This window comes from Tachypleus tridentatus, chromosome 8 (assembly GCF_004210375.1).
Source record: "Tachypleus tridentatus isolate NWPU-2018 chromosome 8, ASM421037v1, whole genome shotgun sequence".
Taxonomy (NCBI): Eukaryota; Metazoa; Arthropoda; class Merostomata; order Xiphosura; family Limulidae; genus Tachypleus; species Tachypleus tridentatus.
This window is the reverse complement of record NC_134832.1, coordinates 36,622,324-36,639,630: the sequence shown is the minus strand read 5'-3', so window position 1 is coordinate 36,639,630 and position 17,307 is coordinate 36,622,324. Positions and strand designations below refer to the sequence as shown.

The 17,307-nt window shown below is 34.9% G+C and overlaps 1 protein-coding gene across 3 annotated transcripts in view; it reads left to right on the top strand.

The window, feature by feature from the left end:
- Positions 1 to 17,307, top strand: part of LOC143222181 (laminin subunit beta-1-like) — a 131,561-nt gene that overhangs the window by 27,277 nt on the left and 86,977 nt on the right. For 2 of the 3 annotated variants that reach the window (XM_076448259.1, XM_076448261.1), the window contains exon 2: positions 5,216 to 5,284. The exons of the other annotated variant lie outside the window; for it this stretch is intronic. In XM_076448259.1, the coding sequence (XP_076304374.1) occupies positions 5,216 to 5,284 (69 nt within the window). The remainder of the gene's footprint in view (positions 1 to 5,215; positions 5,285 to 17,307) is intronic. 3 annotated transcript variants of the gene reach the window in all.

Below are 17,307 nucleotides of genomic sequence, written 5' to 3'. Positions count from 1 at the left end.
TAGATATCTCACACTTTCGAACCGCGTTGCTTTCCAACGGGCTCATGCACATGCTAGGTGAGTAAAACGTCAAAGCCAGAAGGAATCTTGGATTAAGTTCACAACTAGCATATCTTCTACCACTAGTTCCAGGGTCATATGGGACAGGATTCGAAATGTCAGTAGACACTACAATTCTGTCCCCCTCTCGATCTTACTCTCTGATAGTCAGGAGGTGGCTGATGTCCAGAGCATTGCTGATACTCTAGGTGAAAGCTTTTGCCGGGTATCTAGCACTTCTGCTTGTTCCTCCACCTTCTTGGCCATAAAGACTTGGGCAGTGTTCACCTCTTTATTTTCAAACTGACTGTCTCTTTGAGTATAATTGTCCCTTTACACTAGTGAAATTGAAAATGGCACTTCATAGGTCTGACAGTACCTCTGTTGGACCTGATGATGTACACTATGACATGCTGCACCACCTATCTCCTGCTTCTCTTGATGTCCTTCTAATTGTCTTTAGCCAGATCTGGCAGGAGAATGTTTTTTCCTGATGCCTGGTGCCAGGCTATTATTTTACCTTTCTCTCAGCCAGGGAAAGATCCCAAGATTCCTTCAAACTACCGTCCAATTGTTTTGACGAGCTGTCTCTGTAAGACATTAGAAAGGATGGTTAATGCTCGCCTTGTTTTGTTCCTCGAATGAAGGAACCTCCTCTCGTCCACTCAGTGTGGGTTCCGACGACAGCCCTCCACTACAGACCACCTAATTCGACTTGAAACATCAATCAGAGAAGCCTTTCTCCAACGCCAACATCTTGTATCAATATTCTTTGACATTGAGAAGGCTTATGACACAACATGGAGGTATGGCGTTTTGCGAGACCTCCATACATATAGGTTACGTGGCTATTTACCCATGTTTATTTAAATTTTTTTTTAATGAACAGGAGATTCCAAGTACGTGTGGGTTCGACACTTTCCCGTTCTTTTTTACAGGAACTTGGAGTCCCTCAGAGCTGTGTTTTGAGTGTCACACTTTTCAGTATAAAGATGAATGCCATCACTGAACAACTCCCTCTCACTGATGTGAATGGGCTGTATGTCGACGACTTTCACATCTGATGTCAGTCGTCGAAAATGAGATATATTGAGCGGCAACTACAAACTGCCCTCAATCGTGTACTGAAGTGGACTATGGCAAACAGCTTTAATTTTTCTCTCTCCAAAACCGTTTGCATTCACTTTTGCCACCAACGGGGTATTCACCCTGATCCTGAACTTCATATCAGTGAAGTTTTGCTGCCAGTGGTCCCTGAGACCAAGTTCTTGGGGCTTATCTTTCACCATAAGCTGACCTTTATATCACACTTAAAGCAGCTACGGGTCAAATGCACAAGAGCACTGAACTTCCTCCGTGTCCTCTCTACTACCAGTTGGGAGCAGATCGATGTTCTATGTTAAAGGTATATCGTTTTCTTATTTGATCAAAACTCGACTATGGATCAGTGGTTTATGGCTCTGCCAGACCCTCGGCCTTAAAGTTGCTAGACCCCATTCATCACCAAGGACTTCGACTCTGCACTGGGGCTTTCTGCACCTCTCCAGTTCAAAGCTTATACGTTGAACCTCATGAACCTTCTCTGCACCTTCACTCTTTGAAACTATTTTACTATATTCTTTGAAACTTCGTTCCTTATCAAAGCATCCCACCTGGAGATGTGTTTTCCTTCCTCAGTGGGCTGTACTTTTTCAGAACAGACGATCTGCCATTGCTCCGTTTGGCCTTCGCATCCAAGCGCAATTGGATAACTTGGGTCTGTCCTTGGATAACATTGCAGATTCCACAGGTCAGCTCATCCCACCTATGGCTTATTACAGCCCCCAAATGTGACCTTTCTTTCAGTCATCTGAAAGGGGCAGATAATCCAGATTGGAAGTACTGTCATTTATTCAATGAACATCTTTCAAAAAATCATTTTGTTTCCGTTTATACAGATGGTTCCAAATCAGGTAATTCAGTGGGCTCTGCTGTGGTTTGCTGTGGTTCGGTGGTTGCGCACAGAATCCCCTCTACAGCTTCTGTGTTCACTGCTGAACTGTATGCCATATCTTTTGCCCTGGATCATATTGAAGCTGAGCATCACTCCAACTGCACTATTTATACTGACTCGCTTAATTCTATACTGGACCTGGAATTGCTACACGTTAGCTCACACCCTGTTCTCGCTGATATTCAAAACCGACTTGTCCATTTCTCATTAACTGCTACTTCTGTCCAGTTTTTCTGGATATCAGGCCACATTGGTATTCGCAGGAACGAGCTTGCTGACACGGCAGCTAAATCTATCTGCTCCGGCACTATCACCACTGTGCCTGTTCCGTACATGGACTATGGTCCTGCATTCAAGGCTCGGCTCTGTGCCAGCTGGCAGTCCACTTGGAGTGAACAACGCGACACCAAGCTTTTTCAAATAAAACCCTATATTGGGCTTTGGCCATCTAGCTTCCGTAAGGTTCGGAAGGAGGAAGTTGTTCTAACTAGACTACGCATTGGTCACAGTTCTTTAACTCATCGTTTTCTTTTATCTGAAACTGATGCTCCAATGTGTAGTTTGTGTAACACTCAAATCACTATCAGCCACATTTTACTTTCTTGCCATCGTTGCGATTCTCAACGACGGCAATATTTTAAACATGTTTTTTCCCAGGGTTTATCTGTAACATTGGACAGTATTTTTGGTAATGGTGACACTGTCCACCTTGATAAAGTTTTTAGTTATTTTAATGGCCATTAATCTTTTTAATCTCATTTAAGTGTTGGATATTTATTCATTACACCTTTTTAGTTGTGGTTTCCTATTCACAGTTTCATTCTCTCTAGTTCAATTTGACATTGGAAAACGGCCAGAACATTAAAGAACTCGACACCAGTACTGGAAAGGCCAACTTCAGGTGACTAACGTTGCTGTTTGAACTATCGGTTTGAACTACCCGATAGTCGTCCTGGCGTGTTGTTGTTCCAGTTTTGCTACATGTGTTTTAAACTTTTATTACTTTACCCTTTGGTACTGGCGATAATGACACATAACCCGGAACCAGGACAGGAAAGACCAACTTCAGGTGACTGACGGTGGTTCTGGTACTTGCCTGTTAGTCTTCCTGGTGGGTTATGATCATTACCATTTTGCTATAGAAGTTCTTTACAACTTTATAGATTGGATGTCAACATCGGTTTTATGCAATTTTCTGTTTTTAATTGCTGTTTTGTTTTTACCTTCGTTTACTTTTACAATTTTACTACATTTACTTTACTTTTACCTTTTTACTGGACATTTGGCTACTCATTATTACGATTTTGCTATGTCTTTTAAAACTTCTATTATTTTTACACTTTGATAATGGCTGCTATGGCACATAACCCGCAACCAGGACTGGAAAGGCCAACTTCAGGTGACTGACGGTGGTTCTTGTACTTACTGTTAGTCTTCCTGGTGGGTTATGATCATTACCATTTTGCTAGAGAAATTACTTTACAACTTCTTTAACTCTGCTTTCTCTCTTATCATTGTAAACTAGGTGTCAACATAGGTTTTATGCTTTTTCTGTTTTTCAATGATGTTTTGTTTTACCTTCATTTCCTTTTATTTTTACCTTTTTACCGGACGTTTGGTGCAGATAGCCTAGCTGCTCTGTGCCATAAAACACTAAATCAATCAATCAAACTTCATTTCAAATTCTGAAATTTGCGCAAAGCTATACGAGAGCTATCTGCGATACTAACCATAATTTAGCAGCTAGTTATCACCCACTGCCAGCTCTTGTGCTACTCTTTTATCACCAAATGGTGGAATTGACTGTAACATTATAACGCACCTACGGCTGAAAGAGTATGTTTGGTGATAAGGTAATTTGAATCTGCGACCCTCAGATTGTGAGTCCGGAGCCCTATTCACGTCGCCATAAAGGTATAACGTTAGGTCGTACAATAAAATTTACAAGTTTATTTATTGATAATATTAAATACTGTAAAGTTTATTCCTTATTAATCTGAAATAAAAAAACGTACACAGCTGATTGTTAATTTATCTCTTTATGGAATATAGGCAGGACTTAATAAAGGCTTAAATTTTTCGGACTAAGACAAAAGAACTTGCAGATTTCGGTGTTTGCGATTAGAATTATTTTACAAATGCCGTATTTAAAGAAGTACTGTTGCAATAAAGATATTAATCTGACCGAAAATGTTTTGCAGTTTTCTGCTAGTTTTAAACAGTTTTACGACCATAAAAACTACCACCTCTCTTTTAATAGTACCCAGATGCAACTTAAGCATGTAATTGAAAGCAGTGTTTACAATCTTTCTATGGTACTTCCCAACTCAAAAATAAACAAAAAGAAAGCCCTGACCAATCCAAATTTCAAGTAATAAATATACCCTAAATAATCTGCTTCACAAAATCCATCAGACATTATATAAATACCTGATTAGAATTAAATACTTATCATGGTCACTGGAATGTAAGGTAATGATATTGAACAACATTTAAAATTCTTTCAGAGATTAATGACGAGAGAAATATGAAACTTTGCGTATAAGACTCTGTTGGTCAATAAATGAAAAAACAAACAAACACTTATTTAAAAGTTGTACAGCAGTAAGTCTAGGGAGTTACAACGCTAAAATCAGGGGCTTGATTCTTCTTAATTGACTAAGCAGTAACCCGATGTGGCTTTGCTATAAGGAAAACAAACACAAGCACAAACTTGTTGAAAATAGCTCTGCGACCAATCGTTAACTGAAAGTGTAATTGTTGCTTGGTTGTCTGATTGAATGCTATTAACAAGTGTACGTGTTGATAATTATGTGATATTTTACAAAACATCAATGTAATTAATACATTTTTATAAATGTACCACCTTTTTAGAGGTTTTTATGCACATAATAGCTGGGAATCAGCACTAAACGACAGCTATTCATTTCGGAGTATTCTACAACAACATTCATTTATTTTGCAGCGAAAGCCCCAATTTATGATGGAACAGTGATATGTTTGTGGACTCACAACGCTAAAAACTGAGTTTCGATACCTGTGGCAGGCAACATGCAGATAGTCTATTGTGTAGCTTTGTACTTAATTTTAAACGAAAGTGAAAAAAATATAAAAAGTAGTTTACATCAGAAATTTAAGTTATTCGCAGATTTACTTGTTATATTTATTTTAATTTTTTTGTAGAGTCCTCCAGCAGGCGGCAAAGGGGTCATGTTGACAGGAGATTCCAAGGGAGATATAATGCTGATGAATGTAAGAAATCTTACTATTATGTAGTGATGTATCTTTTTAAACGCATAAAAATCGCTTCAGCTTTTAAGTTTGTTTGAATCAAGTAAAATTTAGATATTAGAATTTCATTTCATCTAATCTATTTGACATTAGTGCCCGATAAATGAAATTAGTGAAATAGAAAACAAAAACATAAGGTTTCATAACTATAAGGCCCGGCATGGCCAGGTGGTTAAGGCACTCAACTCGTAATCCGAGGGTCACGGGTTCGAATCACCGTCACACCAAATATAGGAAAATCTTATTTTAAAAGTAATTTGTGTGTATGTATTCAACCACCTTCATTAGTTCTTTTACATTGAAGCGCTCTGAACCATCAACGTTTGTCTAATGTCATGAGTGAACGTGTGCCTTAGGATGGTATGGAAATAAGAGGAATTTTGCAAATCATGATTGTTGGTTCTTTTGAAATATTACTTTGTATGAGTTGTGTAGCAGTATAGATTAGTAAAGAAACAAACAAACTAATTTGTTAAGTATACAACTGAGAAGATTATGTGTGTAATATTAAAATATTATTTTACAAATTATTTTTGTTCAGTAACCTTCTACTCAGAATGTTTGTTGGGATTTCGCATTATTCCACAAATTAATAACTATATTAATGGAATAAAAGTCGTAAATAAATGAACAGTGTGTTACGTACAATACTCAATCTTAGGAAGTTAAAATATATTCTATTGAAAAGTGTTGATCTAATTTAATAATATGAAAAATTATAAGCGTTGATTTATTCTGTCATAAAAGAAACGAAGATGTCGTAGCATTGGCTCATTATTCTACAAACATTACTGACAGGGGAACTGAATTATAGTATTTGTAAATGTATTACACTGATAGTACGATATATCGGGTGAAGTATTGCTTGAATTATTGCTAACTATGAATTCACTGATTCTGATTTTGAGTTCGATGTAAATGAAACGAACGTAACTAGCTTTATTAGTGTAACAGATATTCTCAATAGACGAGGAAGTAATCCAGACCTTCTCAGATTACAGTTTGTTTATATTTCCAAGAGTTCGTTGAACCTGATCCATGTCGCAGTTGCACATATCGGCCATTTCAAGACCTTATTTTTATTTTATTTTTATTTCATTTTGCCTGCGATTTTCAGGTACTTATGAAACTCGTTACTTATTCTATGTTGTTACAAGTCAACAATAAATAAGATCTGCACATTGATATCTAAAGTTTCATTTAATAAATGGAAGCTGTAATAAAGTATTTACTGTTTGTTGAAACAGCATAACTGAAACTTTTTAGCAAATGATTTAATAAAACAAGTGTAACATATTGGTGTGTGTGTGTGTGTGTGTGTGTGTGTGTGTATTACATATTTTATTCCTCTGAACAAAGTTTTTATAAAATACATTTGTTTCATCAAAACACAAATCTTGTCGAAAAGCGTCAAAATCAGTTTATACATTTTAGTATTGTGAAACAAGTGATTTTTATACATTAAAAGTATTAAAATATATTTGCAGAAATCTGTTAACAACGTTATTATGCACTACCTTTATCACCAATATTTTTTAACACAAGTTTAACATTTTTACTAAATCTCCAAGACGCTGCATGTTTAAGTAAAGTACATAGTGACGTAGTCGTACTTTTCCTTCGTATCTTGAAGACTTGATTTATTGTCTGATGTAACTGGTGCTTTTTCATAACCCACTGGGCAGGAAAAGATATTTCCCGATTTACTCTTAGCAGTTGTAATCACTTACTACAATTATATCACTGTAATATTTTTATTCATCATTACTTGTTATCGCAGCTATAGAAGCTGACAATGCTTACTTTGACTCTGGTACGATGCATCAAGGTTCTTGTGTTGATAGTACCAAACGTACTGATTCAGCTAAGTGATGGATCAATTCACTCTTGAACTCGACACGGGCATGGTGACATCGAGACTACTAGTGCATTTTCTAGGAGCGGAGCTCCTGGGTAAATACAAAGTTTTCCCGAAATGCTTCCGGATTAAAATTTTCAAGGACGTATAGAAAGACATTCAGGCGAAAGTCAAATTCGTGGAGACGGCTTTGTTTCACACAGTAGAAGCAGATTAGCTGGCTTTCATGAAAGAAAACTTTCACACACAGACAGACAGGAATCGTCCACTGCATCAAATAATCTAAATTTCAAAGGAACCACTGAAATAGATTACATCCACAGAAGGTCTGTAAAATACACATCTAAGAAAGCAGAAAAAAATATCCACTTCTGTTCATTACAGAAGACGATACTATTTAGGATCTTCTGAATCATCTCGCCGTTCGTATTATAACAGAACACACTATGATAGTTCTTTTAAGAAGTTTATTAAATACTCGAAGTTCCTACAGTAGGCCTTCTTTTGCCGATAGATATAACAACTTGGATAATAATACTTTGTCAGATAGCGACAGCCATATAATCCTGTTTTCGATATTACCATCTAGACTTGGGAATGCTTCTTTGGTGGTGGTGGTGGGGGGGGAATTTGTATAGTGAAATATACGACAAGTTTGGAAGAGAAGATGACGCTAACACTGAAGACAATGTTCATCCTTTTGGTAGGATATTTTTATTTTTGACAATGCACATGACACATCTCAAGTTGTGTATATTCTTTACTAAAACGAGCGTTTTAAATGTCGGTTTTAACACACATTGGCACACATTCTTACTAAGTATTTTAACATTAAGTTACAATAATTATTTTTAATAGAAGATGAAAAAATTATAAAATAATGTTAAACCTCTTAAGTCGTTTACATATGCACACAATAGTTTTTATCGGTTAATCTAAAAATGAATGGGCAAATATAATTTATTATCCAATCAATTTAGTGTTGTTATTTAATATACCTATTTTTCAGGGTAATGTAAGACTCCGGTAATGAAAAAACGACCAATGTTGCCAGTGTTGAAATACGTCCCTGAAGGCGCTGATTATTAAAAATAATGTACTTGACACTACTATTCAGAATCTTTTCTTTTTTTTTCATATTTAAAATCCATAAAGGATATACCAGATACAGCTGTATATAGCAGTAATAATTTTAGATGCTTCAGACTTTCCATATTATCTAGTATCAATATCATACACCTTGTTTTCTTCTAATCTAATTCGATTTTGATCTTTCAGGGCACTTGTACTTCTTTTTATTCTTTCTCCACTTTCAACATTATTCCTTCACTTCCAGTTAACATTTGCTTTATTCGAGCATAAATCCAGAGGTAAGCAGCATCTACAAACAAGTCTTCTTTCTTTCTATGCTTACGTGCGTGGCGAGGCATATTCTGATTTCACCTACGAGTATATTTTTTAATCGCAAGGAAAAAAATTGTATTATTGGATTACTATTACGTAGTCTAACGCCTCCAATCCGTTTTTCGGGTCTGATGTTTTTCCCTCTCTAAATTTGGGTCGGTTTTTTGCGACCGAGAGTCATAAAATAGAAAAAAAAAACTATTAATTATTTGTTTGTTGCAAAAAAAGTGCCTTAAGTAAACATTTTGTAGGAACAAAATATCCATCAACTTTAGAAAACGTATGCATGCATAATAAGAAATACTGCGCCGTAGTAAAGGTAGGCACAGCATGACCAGGTGGGTTAAAGCGTTCGACTCGTAATCTGAGGGTCACGGGTTCGAATCCCCATCGTACCAAACATGCTCGCCCTTTCAGCCGTGGGGGCGTTATGTGACGGTCAATTCCACTATTCGTTGGTAAAAGTAGTAGCCCAAGAGTTGGCGGTGGGTGCTGCCTTCTCTCTAGTCTTACACTGCTAAATTAGGGACGGCTAGCGCAGATAGCCCTCGTGTAACTTTGCGCGAAATTATAAAAACAAACAAGTAAAGGTATTTTTTCTTCTTATTTTGCATATTTCAAACTAAACTAACAGTAATCCTTTTTATTTCATTAAATATGTCTATATTCAGAGAGACAGAAGTTTATTTTACTTCTAGAACGTATATATTCCTTTTTACTAAGTACAATTATCAAAAACGTTTTGGAAAGACATAGTAAATACGTTGCGAACTAAACGTATGTTAAATTTGCTGTCACATTTTGTGGTTAAATAACAATTTAATAAGCATCTAAATTAACCACAACTTCGTGAGTCTGTTGTACAGAAATTACTACGTTTTACTGGCAACATTGGACAAGAGAATAACGACCTACTATCATTAAAACTTCAAGAATAGCATTTATTAAAACAACTACAATAAAAAAAATACAGTAATAATAAAAATCTTCAAGGATAGCAATTCCTACAGCAACAACGTTCAAGTATAATTTATGTATAAGATGAAACAGAACAAATACTAGTTAACACTCAAACTATTATATAATAGTTTATAGAGAAGTTATTTATAATTTTTTCTTATTTATGTTTTACACTACAAAGGAATAAAAAGAGAATTTTCAGCTGTAAAATCATAATCGAATGTAGCGATATGGACTGAAACAAAGTAAGGCTTCAAAATAGCCTTAGTCTAAATCTCTGTGTACTCTGATCAACATTTAATTCCATACTAGCGAAGACCGGCAAAACATTAATAGTTTCGATAAACTTGTAATGTTATCGTACGACCTTTCTAAAATATCTTAGCTTTAAATATATTGTACAAAATATCTATTATAGTATATTTGCACCCGTCTTTGTTGAAATGAAGAGCGCGCGAATGCAATTTAGAGAGTAAGGTACAAGCACATTTTCAGGACGCTGAGAAACTGTTGAGATACGTTGATAACCACCATCTTGGGAATTACGATATGGTAAGGATATAACACGTCATAATCACTGTCATATCAGACTGTATTGGTCTAACTTTTCACTCAGACAATATGGACCATTTTAGGTCATTAGTAAATGCCCATATTTTGCTAGCTCCTAAAATGTTATTCTTTCGGTTTCTTTTTCTATACACTGGAAATATTATATAAATAAACTGCTGATATGACTTAAAGGCCAATTTCATAAGTGGGTATTAGTTATTGCGTAAAGCGCATTTCTAATCAGCAGTGTGTCATTTTACACACACACACACACACACACACACACACGGGAAATTAATGCTTAATGTTTCTGGAACTATCAACGAATAAAAATTGCTACAGCAACAACACTAACCTATTTTGATCAAAATTCAAAGGATAGCACATCTTAAAGCTACAACAATTATGTATTTTAAGAAAAGTCTTGCAGCAGTAGCGGCAACAACACAGTATCTATGATAAAAACGTATAGTAACACTTCCAGCAAAAAATATATGTAAAAACGGCTTGTTTTGGTTGAGAAAATTTTTTACGTAGAGGAGAGAGCAACGTTTCGACCTTCTTCGGTCATCGTCAGGTCCACAAAGACAAAGAGGTAACTGACCGAAAGCTGACCACATGTTTGAAAGTTGTGTAACTGAATGTTTGAATATATAATTTTATATTATTTAGTTTATTATTATTATTTATTATATTTTAATATAGGTTTAAAGGTGTTCCTTTGTATTGGTTTATTTTGGGCTTGAGTTGTTGTATAAGTAAGGCTTCTTTAATTTTGCGTTTGTTTATGTTTGTTTCTTTTTTTTAGTATTTGAGTGTTTTCTATGGTTATGTTGTGTTTATTTGACTTGCAGTGTTCGAAAACGTGTGAAGGTGACTTTTTATGTTCTTTGAATCTGGTTTCCATTTTTCTACTTGTTTCTCCAACTTCTTGCAGCAATAATACAATACTCTATTACAATAAAATTTCAAGAATAACACATTCATTACAGTAACAATGAAATAATCTGTTATGATCAAAATTACATGGACAACACTTCTTGCACTACAAAACTAGTTTAAGTTATTCCAATAAAATAATTCGAGGATAACATCTTGCTGGAAGAGTATGAAATTTTTATTATAATCAGGGTTTAACTGATCAAAAATTAAAAACAAGAACACTATTATATTTATTATTAAGGCTTAGAGGATAAAACATCTCTAAACAATTATTTTTAAAGTTGATACTATTCATCTTTTGTGACGTACTACTACTGTTTTGTTTTTCTTCGGATATGAAATTGTTCGGTCGATACAAAAGGGGATAACATACGACATTTATCTTGCATTAGAATGAACCAGATTTCTAGTCATTTTGACCTGTTCAGAAGATGTTGACACTTTTCTGATATTGTACTGATGTAATGGATATTTTTATGGATATATTTAAGTAATGTCATGATGCGTGTTGTAACGGTAGGTGCTGCTCCCACTATCAACTGTAATAGGAGAAATACTATTTAACATTCCTAAAATTCATGTAATATCTTATAGATGAGAAACTGTTTATAAAACAGTGCTTTTCTTGTTAGTATTTTCTTATTCATGTCTCGCACCACAAAATATCACAAAACTCAACTCCGAAAAAAAAGCAGTATACAAATGCATTTTTCAGACGATAAAAATCTTTGTCCCAGTGCATTATAGATATTTCTAAGGTTAACGGTTTAGTAAGGCTAAACCAGTAAAGAATTCCAGTAAAGAAATGTAAGTTGTTAAACTTGCATTTAAAAGCTTTCCCTCCCCACACCCTGACATAATCAAGGCTGTTTCAAGAACACAACCCACGTACGATTACTAGACATCCGGTTCTGCACGATGTTATTTCCGGTGACTTTCTCTATCACCGGACCGTGTTTATATTTTGTAATGTTAAGCAATTACTGGTTCGGATTATAATGATTATGAATATCCTCAGGAAATAATAGGTCGAACAGCGAAGTAAAGTGAAACTCGGTGTTGTTAGTCTACGCTGCTACATATAGATGTCTGTATATTTTATAATATTTAAAGATCTTGTTTCCCAATTTCATTCTGTTTTTATCGCTCAATGGCAAAAACAGGCGACCAACAACGATGATGTCTGATCATAAGTTTCTAGTTTTCACAAATTTAATATTTTACAATATTTTTAATTGGGTTTTGTTCATGAAATTTACCAGTATGAAAGTCTAGATTTATATCAAGTTCCTAAGAAAGATAATTCATAATAATATACTCACTTTTAAAAATTTACATTAACTCATCAAAAATATATAAAATCATTAAAATTTCATAAAACTGTTTCAACGAACAAATTTATTCACTTTAAGGAACAACTAAACTGCTTTTATAACAGTAGATTGTTTTTTACTATGCTTTAAACAAATTGTTTAATGAAACAAGTCATTGCTATTATCATAGATATAATAACTCTAATAACTTCAGTGTTTTTACGCATGATTGGTTAAGGCGCTTGACTCGTAATCCGAGAGTCGCAGGTTCGAATCCCTGTCACATCAAACATGCTCGCTCTTTCAGCCGTTATAATCGTTATAATGTCACGGTCAATACCACTATTCGTTGGTAAAAGAGTAGCCCAAGAGTTGGGGGTGGGTGGTGACGACTAGCTGCCTTCCCTCTAGTCTTACACTACTAAATTAGGGACGGCTAGCACAGATAGCCCTCGTGTAGCTTTGCGCGAAATTCAAAAACAAACGTATATGCGTATTCTTTTTCATAAAACAATTACATTAACGATGCATATATGTTTGGTTTTTAAGATGCTTGGTTTGAAGATTTGCAAAATATATACTAAATTGCATATCCTTATTAGTGTGTAAACACAAGTTACGATATTTGTTTGCTACTTTTAGAGCAAACCACATTAGGCTTTCTGCTGTGTCCATCTCGTGGAACCGAACTTTGGGTTTTAACATTGCAAGTCTTTAAATCGGGTGACAAGTTATGAAATTTAATAAATTACTTCAGAAAATTGTCTCTCGAAATACAGACTCTTTGTAATATAACGAACTTGGAAACTATTAAATCACCTATTCATGAGCAAAAGTATTTGATTGTTAGACAAAATACAGCAGGGCCAGATGGTGAGGGTGCTCGACTCGTAATCCAAGTGTCCGGGTTCGAATCCCCGTTACACCAAACATGCTGGCGTTATAATGTAGCATTGCGCAAAATTCAATAAATAACCTTTCAAATAGGAATCAATATTTTTGTGATTTTTTTTTTTCAATCATAAAATTCAAATCGAAAACATCAAATATCACTTGAAATTTTTGGCGGATTTTGCTGACCAACAGCAACAGTAATAAAGGTTATCGACAAGTTTGGAAACTTCACATTAGGTTAATTAGAACCTGTAGTGGTTTATATCTATCTATCTATTTATTTACTTATTTGCATTTTACAATCTGTTCCTCAATGTTGTCATCCAATGAGACAGTGGTAAGTATACGGATCATATTTACTAAAATCCGGTGCTCGATTCCGCTCGGTGAATACAGAAGATAGCCAAATGTAGATTTGATATAAAACATAAAGAAATAAACCTCTTTATTCACGCAAACTTCAGAAGATATATGGCAACACTTACCGATTTGTATCGATGCAATACGGAATTTTTCTGTTTACTAATAATTACTACTGCCAAAATTATGCACAAGTAAGCGCAGTAATAGAACACATAAAAACAAAACACACTATAATTCGCCGATTAAAGACTGACAGTTTACCGGGAAACTTCTTTTTATATACAGGGTATTCGGAAAGTCACTGTGCATGTATATATTTATTAACATACAACACTGCACAGACTTTCCGAACACCCTGTACTTCTGTGATCACTTAAATATGTTAAGAGCTGAAAATATTTTCAATGCAAAAAAACAAACAAACAAAATCTTTAACATTACTATAAATTTATATTTCATCATATTCTGTCTCCAGAAATTGAATTACTACTTACTCTTCGTAGCCCGGCATGGGCAGGTGGTTATGACGTTCGACTTGTATTCCGAGGTTTGCGGTTCAAATCCACGAAACACCGAATTTCCGAATCCTTGATTATCTAAATAGCATTTAATTAAACAGTTGTGAGGTTATTGAAAAGTATTGCAGTTAAAGTGTTAGAAATGTTTTAATGTTATCGCACCCATCACAGTATTTATTTATTTAAGAAAAAAGATGAAGGGGGTCAAAACAACCCTGGTTGGAAAACACTAGGCTATAACATATTCTCTACAGTATGGGTTTAAACAGTTCCATCTATCGGCAAAATGTATAAACATTAAATGCCAAATATCTGTGTTAAAACTATTGGCAGACAGTCATTGTAATATTAAAAAATAAACGACCTTAAAACACCAAAAAGCTTTTGTATTGAACTTTGTACTGTTACAGTTCCTGTTTAAGTGAAACCCTCTCGAAGAAGTTGTAAAGCGAAAATTTGAATGTCCAATAAATAGAGACAAGTAATAGAACTTGGTGTTTAAGGGCGTTTATTTCTTGTATTAGGATGTCTTTTATACATTAATGTGCATTAGAGAAATTAAACAAGATAATCGTTTTTAGTGGCTTATACGCTTATCCCCAAAGTCAAGATAATTAGCCATTAATTTTATTATTGTCATTTAAAACCAGTGACGATTTAGGTGATGATTTAGACACTTAACAATGGCAATAATAGACTTGTAATTGGAATGATACTTTTAACAGACAGAAATATTTTGATATTTAAGACACGAAACCATTCATAAGTGTTAGAATTTTTCGTATTATAGACGTTAGCAGCATATTTTCTAAAGTAAATAAATGTTAAGGTATAGCTTGGCTTACCATAATTTCTAAGCCTCAAACTAGGACAGTTTTCAATTTTTTACAAGTACCGGCACTGGTATAATAAAGAAGTTCTTTTATAACCTAACTCCCCTTAAGCTTTGATGCTGCCACACACACACAAAAAAAAATACTGGTAGTTTATATCTCTAACATTTATTTAAATTCAGCAAAGCAAGGAATATTTAAAATTTCATTATTAATTTTTCACTGAACACTTTTTGTGACAAAATTTGTCACTTGAATGAACTTTCTTCAAAACATATTTAAGTTTTATTTTCAAAGAACTCCCTGCAAATCAAGTCAATTTTGAGTTTTTAATGCAATAGTTCTTTTACTGTTGATTCATTCATTAGACCTCTTTCTTGAGACCAAATGTTATTCATCACTAAAAATACTCTTTCAACAGGGGTAGAAGTGCCTGGTAAACAAAAAATTTACTCCATAACTTGTCTGAGATTAGGTACAGAAATACTTTGATCTTTGAAGTGGTTGAAAGGTTCTACCCATTTTTCTTCACAACCTATTCTTTTGCTTTCCACTCGTCGCATTTTGATGAACAGAAAGATTTATGAAAAACAACTTCATTAAACAGATCCTCAACATTAATTGCAGCATTTCTAAGTGTTTCGTTAATTTTTTCAGCAGCTGCAGTTTTTTATACAAAGTATTCCTCACCACCAAAAACTGTTTTCCCACAGTTAAGTATAAGACAGGCAGCAATCATAAAAAAAAAACTGGTAAATTCCGTCTTAAGTCTACCTGGCATCCTCCCCCTTCCTCTAGCACATTGAGTTTTGTTGTTGTTGTTTTGCCACCGAAGGCAATAAAGTTATCTCGTCTTTCTTTCAGGTTGGTTTTCAACTTAAGTTCTGTAACACCATCACTTGCAGTTTCTTTTGTTTTCTCCATAACCAAAATCACTTTATTGAACAAGGCTAGTTGTCCATGAACAAACTACAGATACATTTCTCCGCATTTACTCTAAAAAATCAACAATGGGTACTGTTATTGTGAACAAAAATGTGACTTCAATCCTTTATAAATCTGGAAAATTCTCTCAACAACTGGTAACAAAGACAAATCGCGTATCTCCGTATTGCAGAACATTCTTGTACTTACTTTCTACAAACTCGCAGAATTCTTTTAGGTGTGTAACACGCACAATGTACACATAAAAATACTTGTAAATTTTGACCACCAAGCTTTCCACTTCAATAGGAAGGACATCAACTGCAGTTTGGAGACAGTTATGTACAACATGAACACCACAAGCAACACCCACAGTATTTCTGCCAAGTTCCTTCTTCAGTCAACTATATACATTGTGTTTTCCCTTTGTATTGCAGTTGTCACCACAATAAGCAACAATTTTTTGATAAATCATGTTTTTTAAAGTGGACTCCAAGCAATTTGTCAAAATTTCTGATGTCACTCTAGGAACCGATTGAAAGTATGAGTTTTACATTCACTCCTTCCTCCGGCAAAAATATCGAACTATGACAGGCATAATTTTGGCATCTTTTCGGTTTGAAGCGTCTGCTGCAAGTGAAACGAATTGGACTTCCATTAAGTCTCTCCAATTTTTCCGCTGCTAAAGGAACAATTGCATTCAAAATAATAGCCTCATTCTTCGTCTGGCAGAACGGAGCTTTGGTTCAAATAACTTTTTGCTATCAGTTTGGAAGAGCAATCAGCTGTGATAAGCAAAAATTGCTTCTTTGGTAGTTGTTAAGTCACCCTTTTCAGGCACAGTTTTGTTGAAGAACACATCAACTATTGAATTTTGAGCAGCTACTTAGACTAGCTGTATGTTTAGCACTTTTTAAATGATCTTTTTTGTCTGAGCGGTCACCATGTGTAAGCGAAATCAGATGAACACTGCAAACATTTGACTCTGCCTTCCTTGCCACAATTTTTTTTCAAGAATGGATATTATTTTTGCAATTCACTGTTGAATGTGTACTTTCTTTTACCAGCTTTGGACATTATGACTAAGATTAATTTATAAAATAAAAGAACGAAAATAATACAGCATGCACCGTATGACTAATATAATTACTGCAATAAATAAAGCAATTACAAAATAGGGGGGTTGACCGTCACTTTATAACGCCCCCATGGCTGAAAGGGCCAGCATGTTTGGTGCGACAGGGATTCGAATCCGCGACTGTCAGATTACGAATCGAGTGCCTTATCTGATCATGCCGGACCCAAAGTAGGCTTTGCATATGCTGCCGCTTGTGCAGCTGCCATTATGCACTTACCCCCAATAGCAGGCCACTGATGAATCGTTATACTTGTGCAGGTACCGTATCAGCTGTCAGTGAATTTC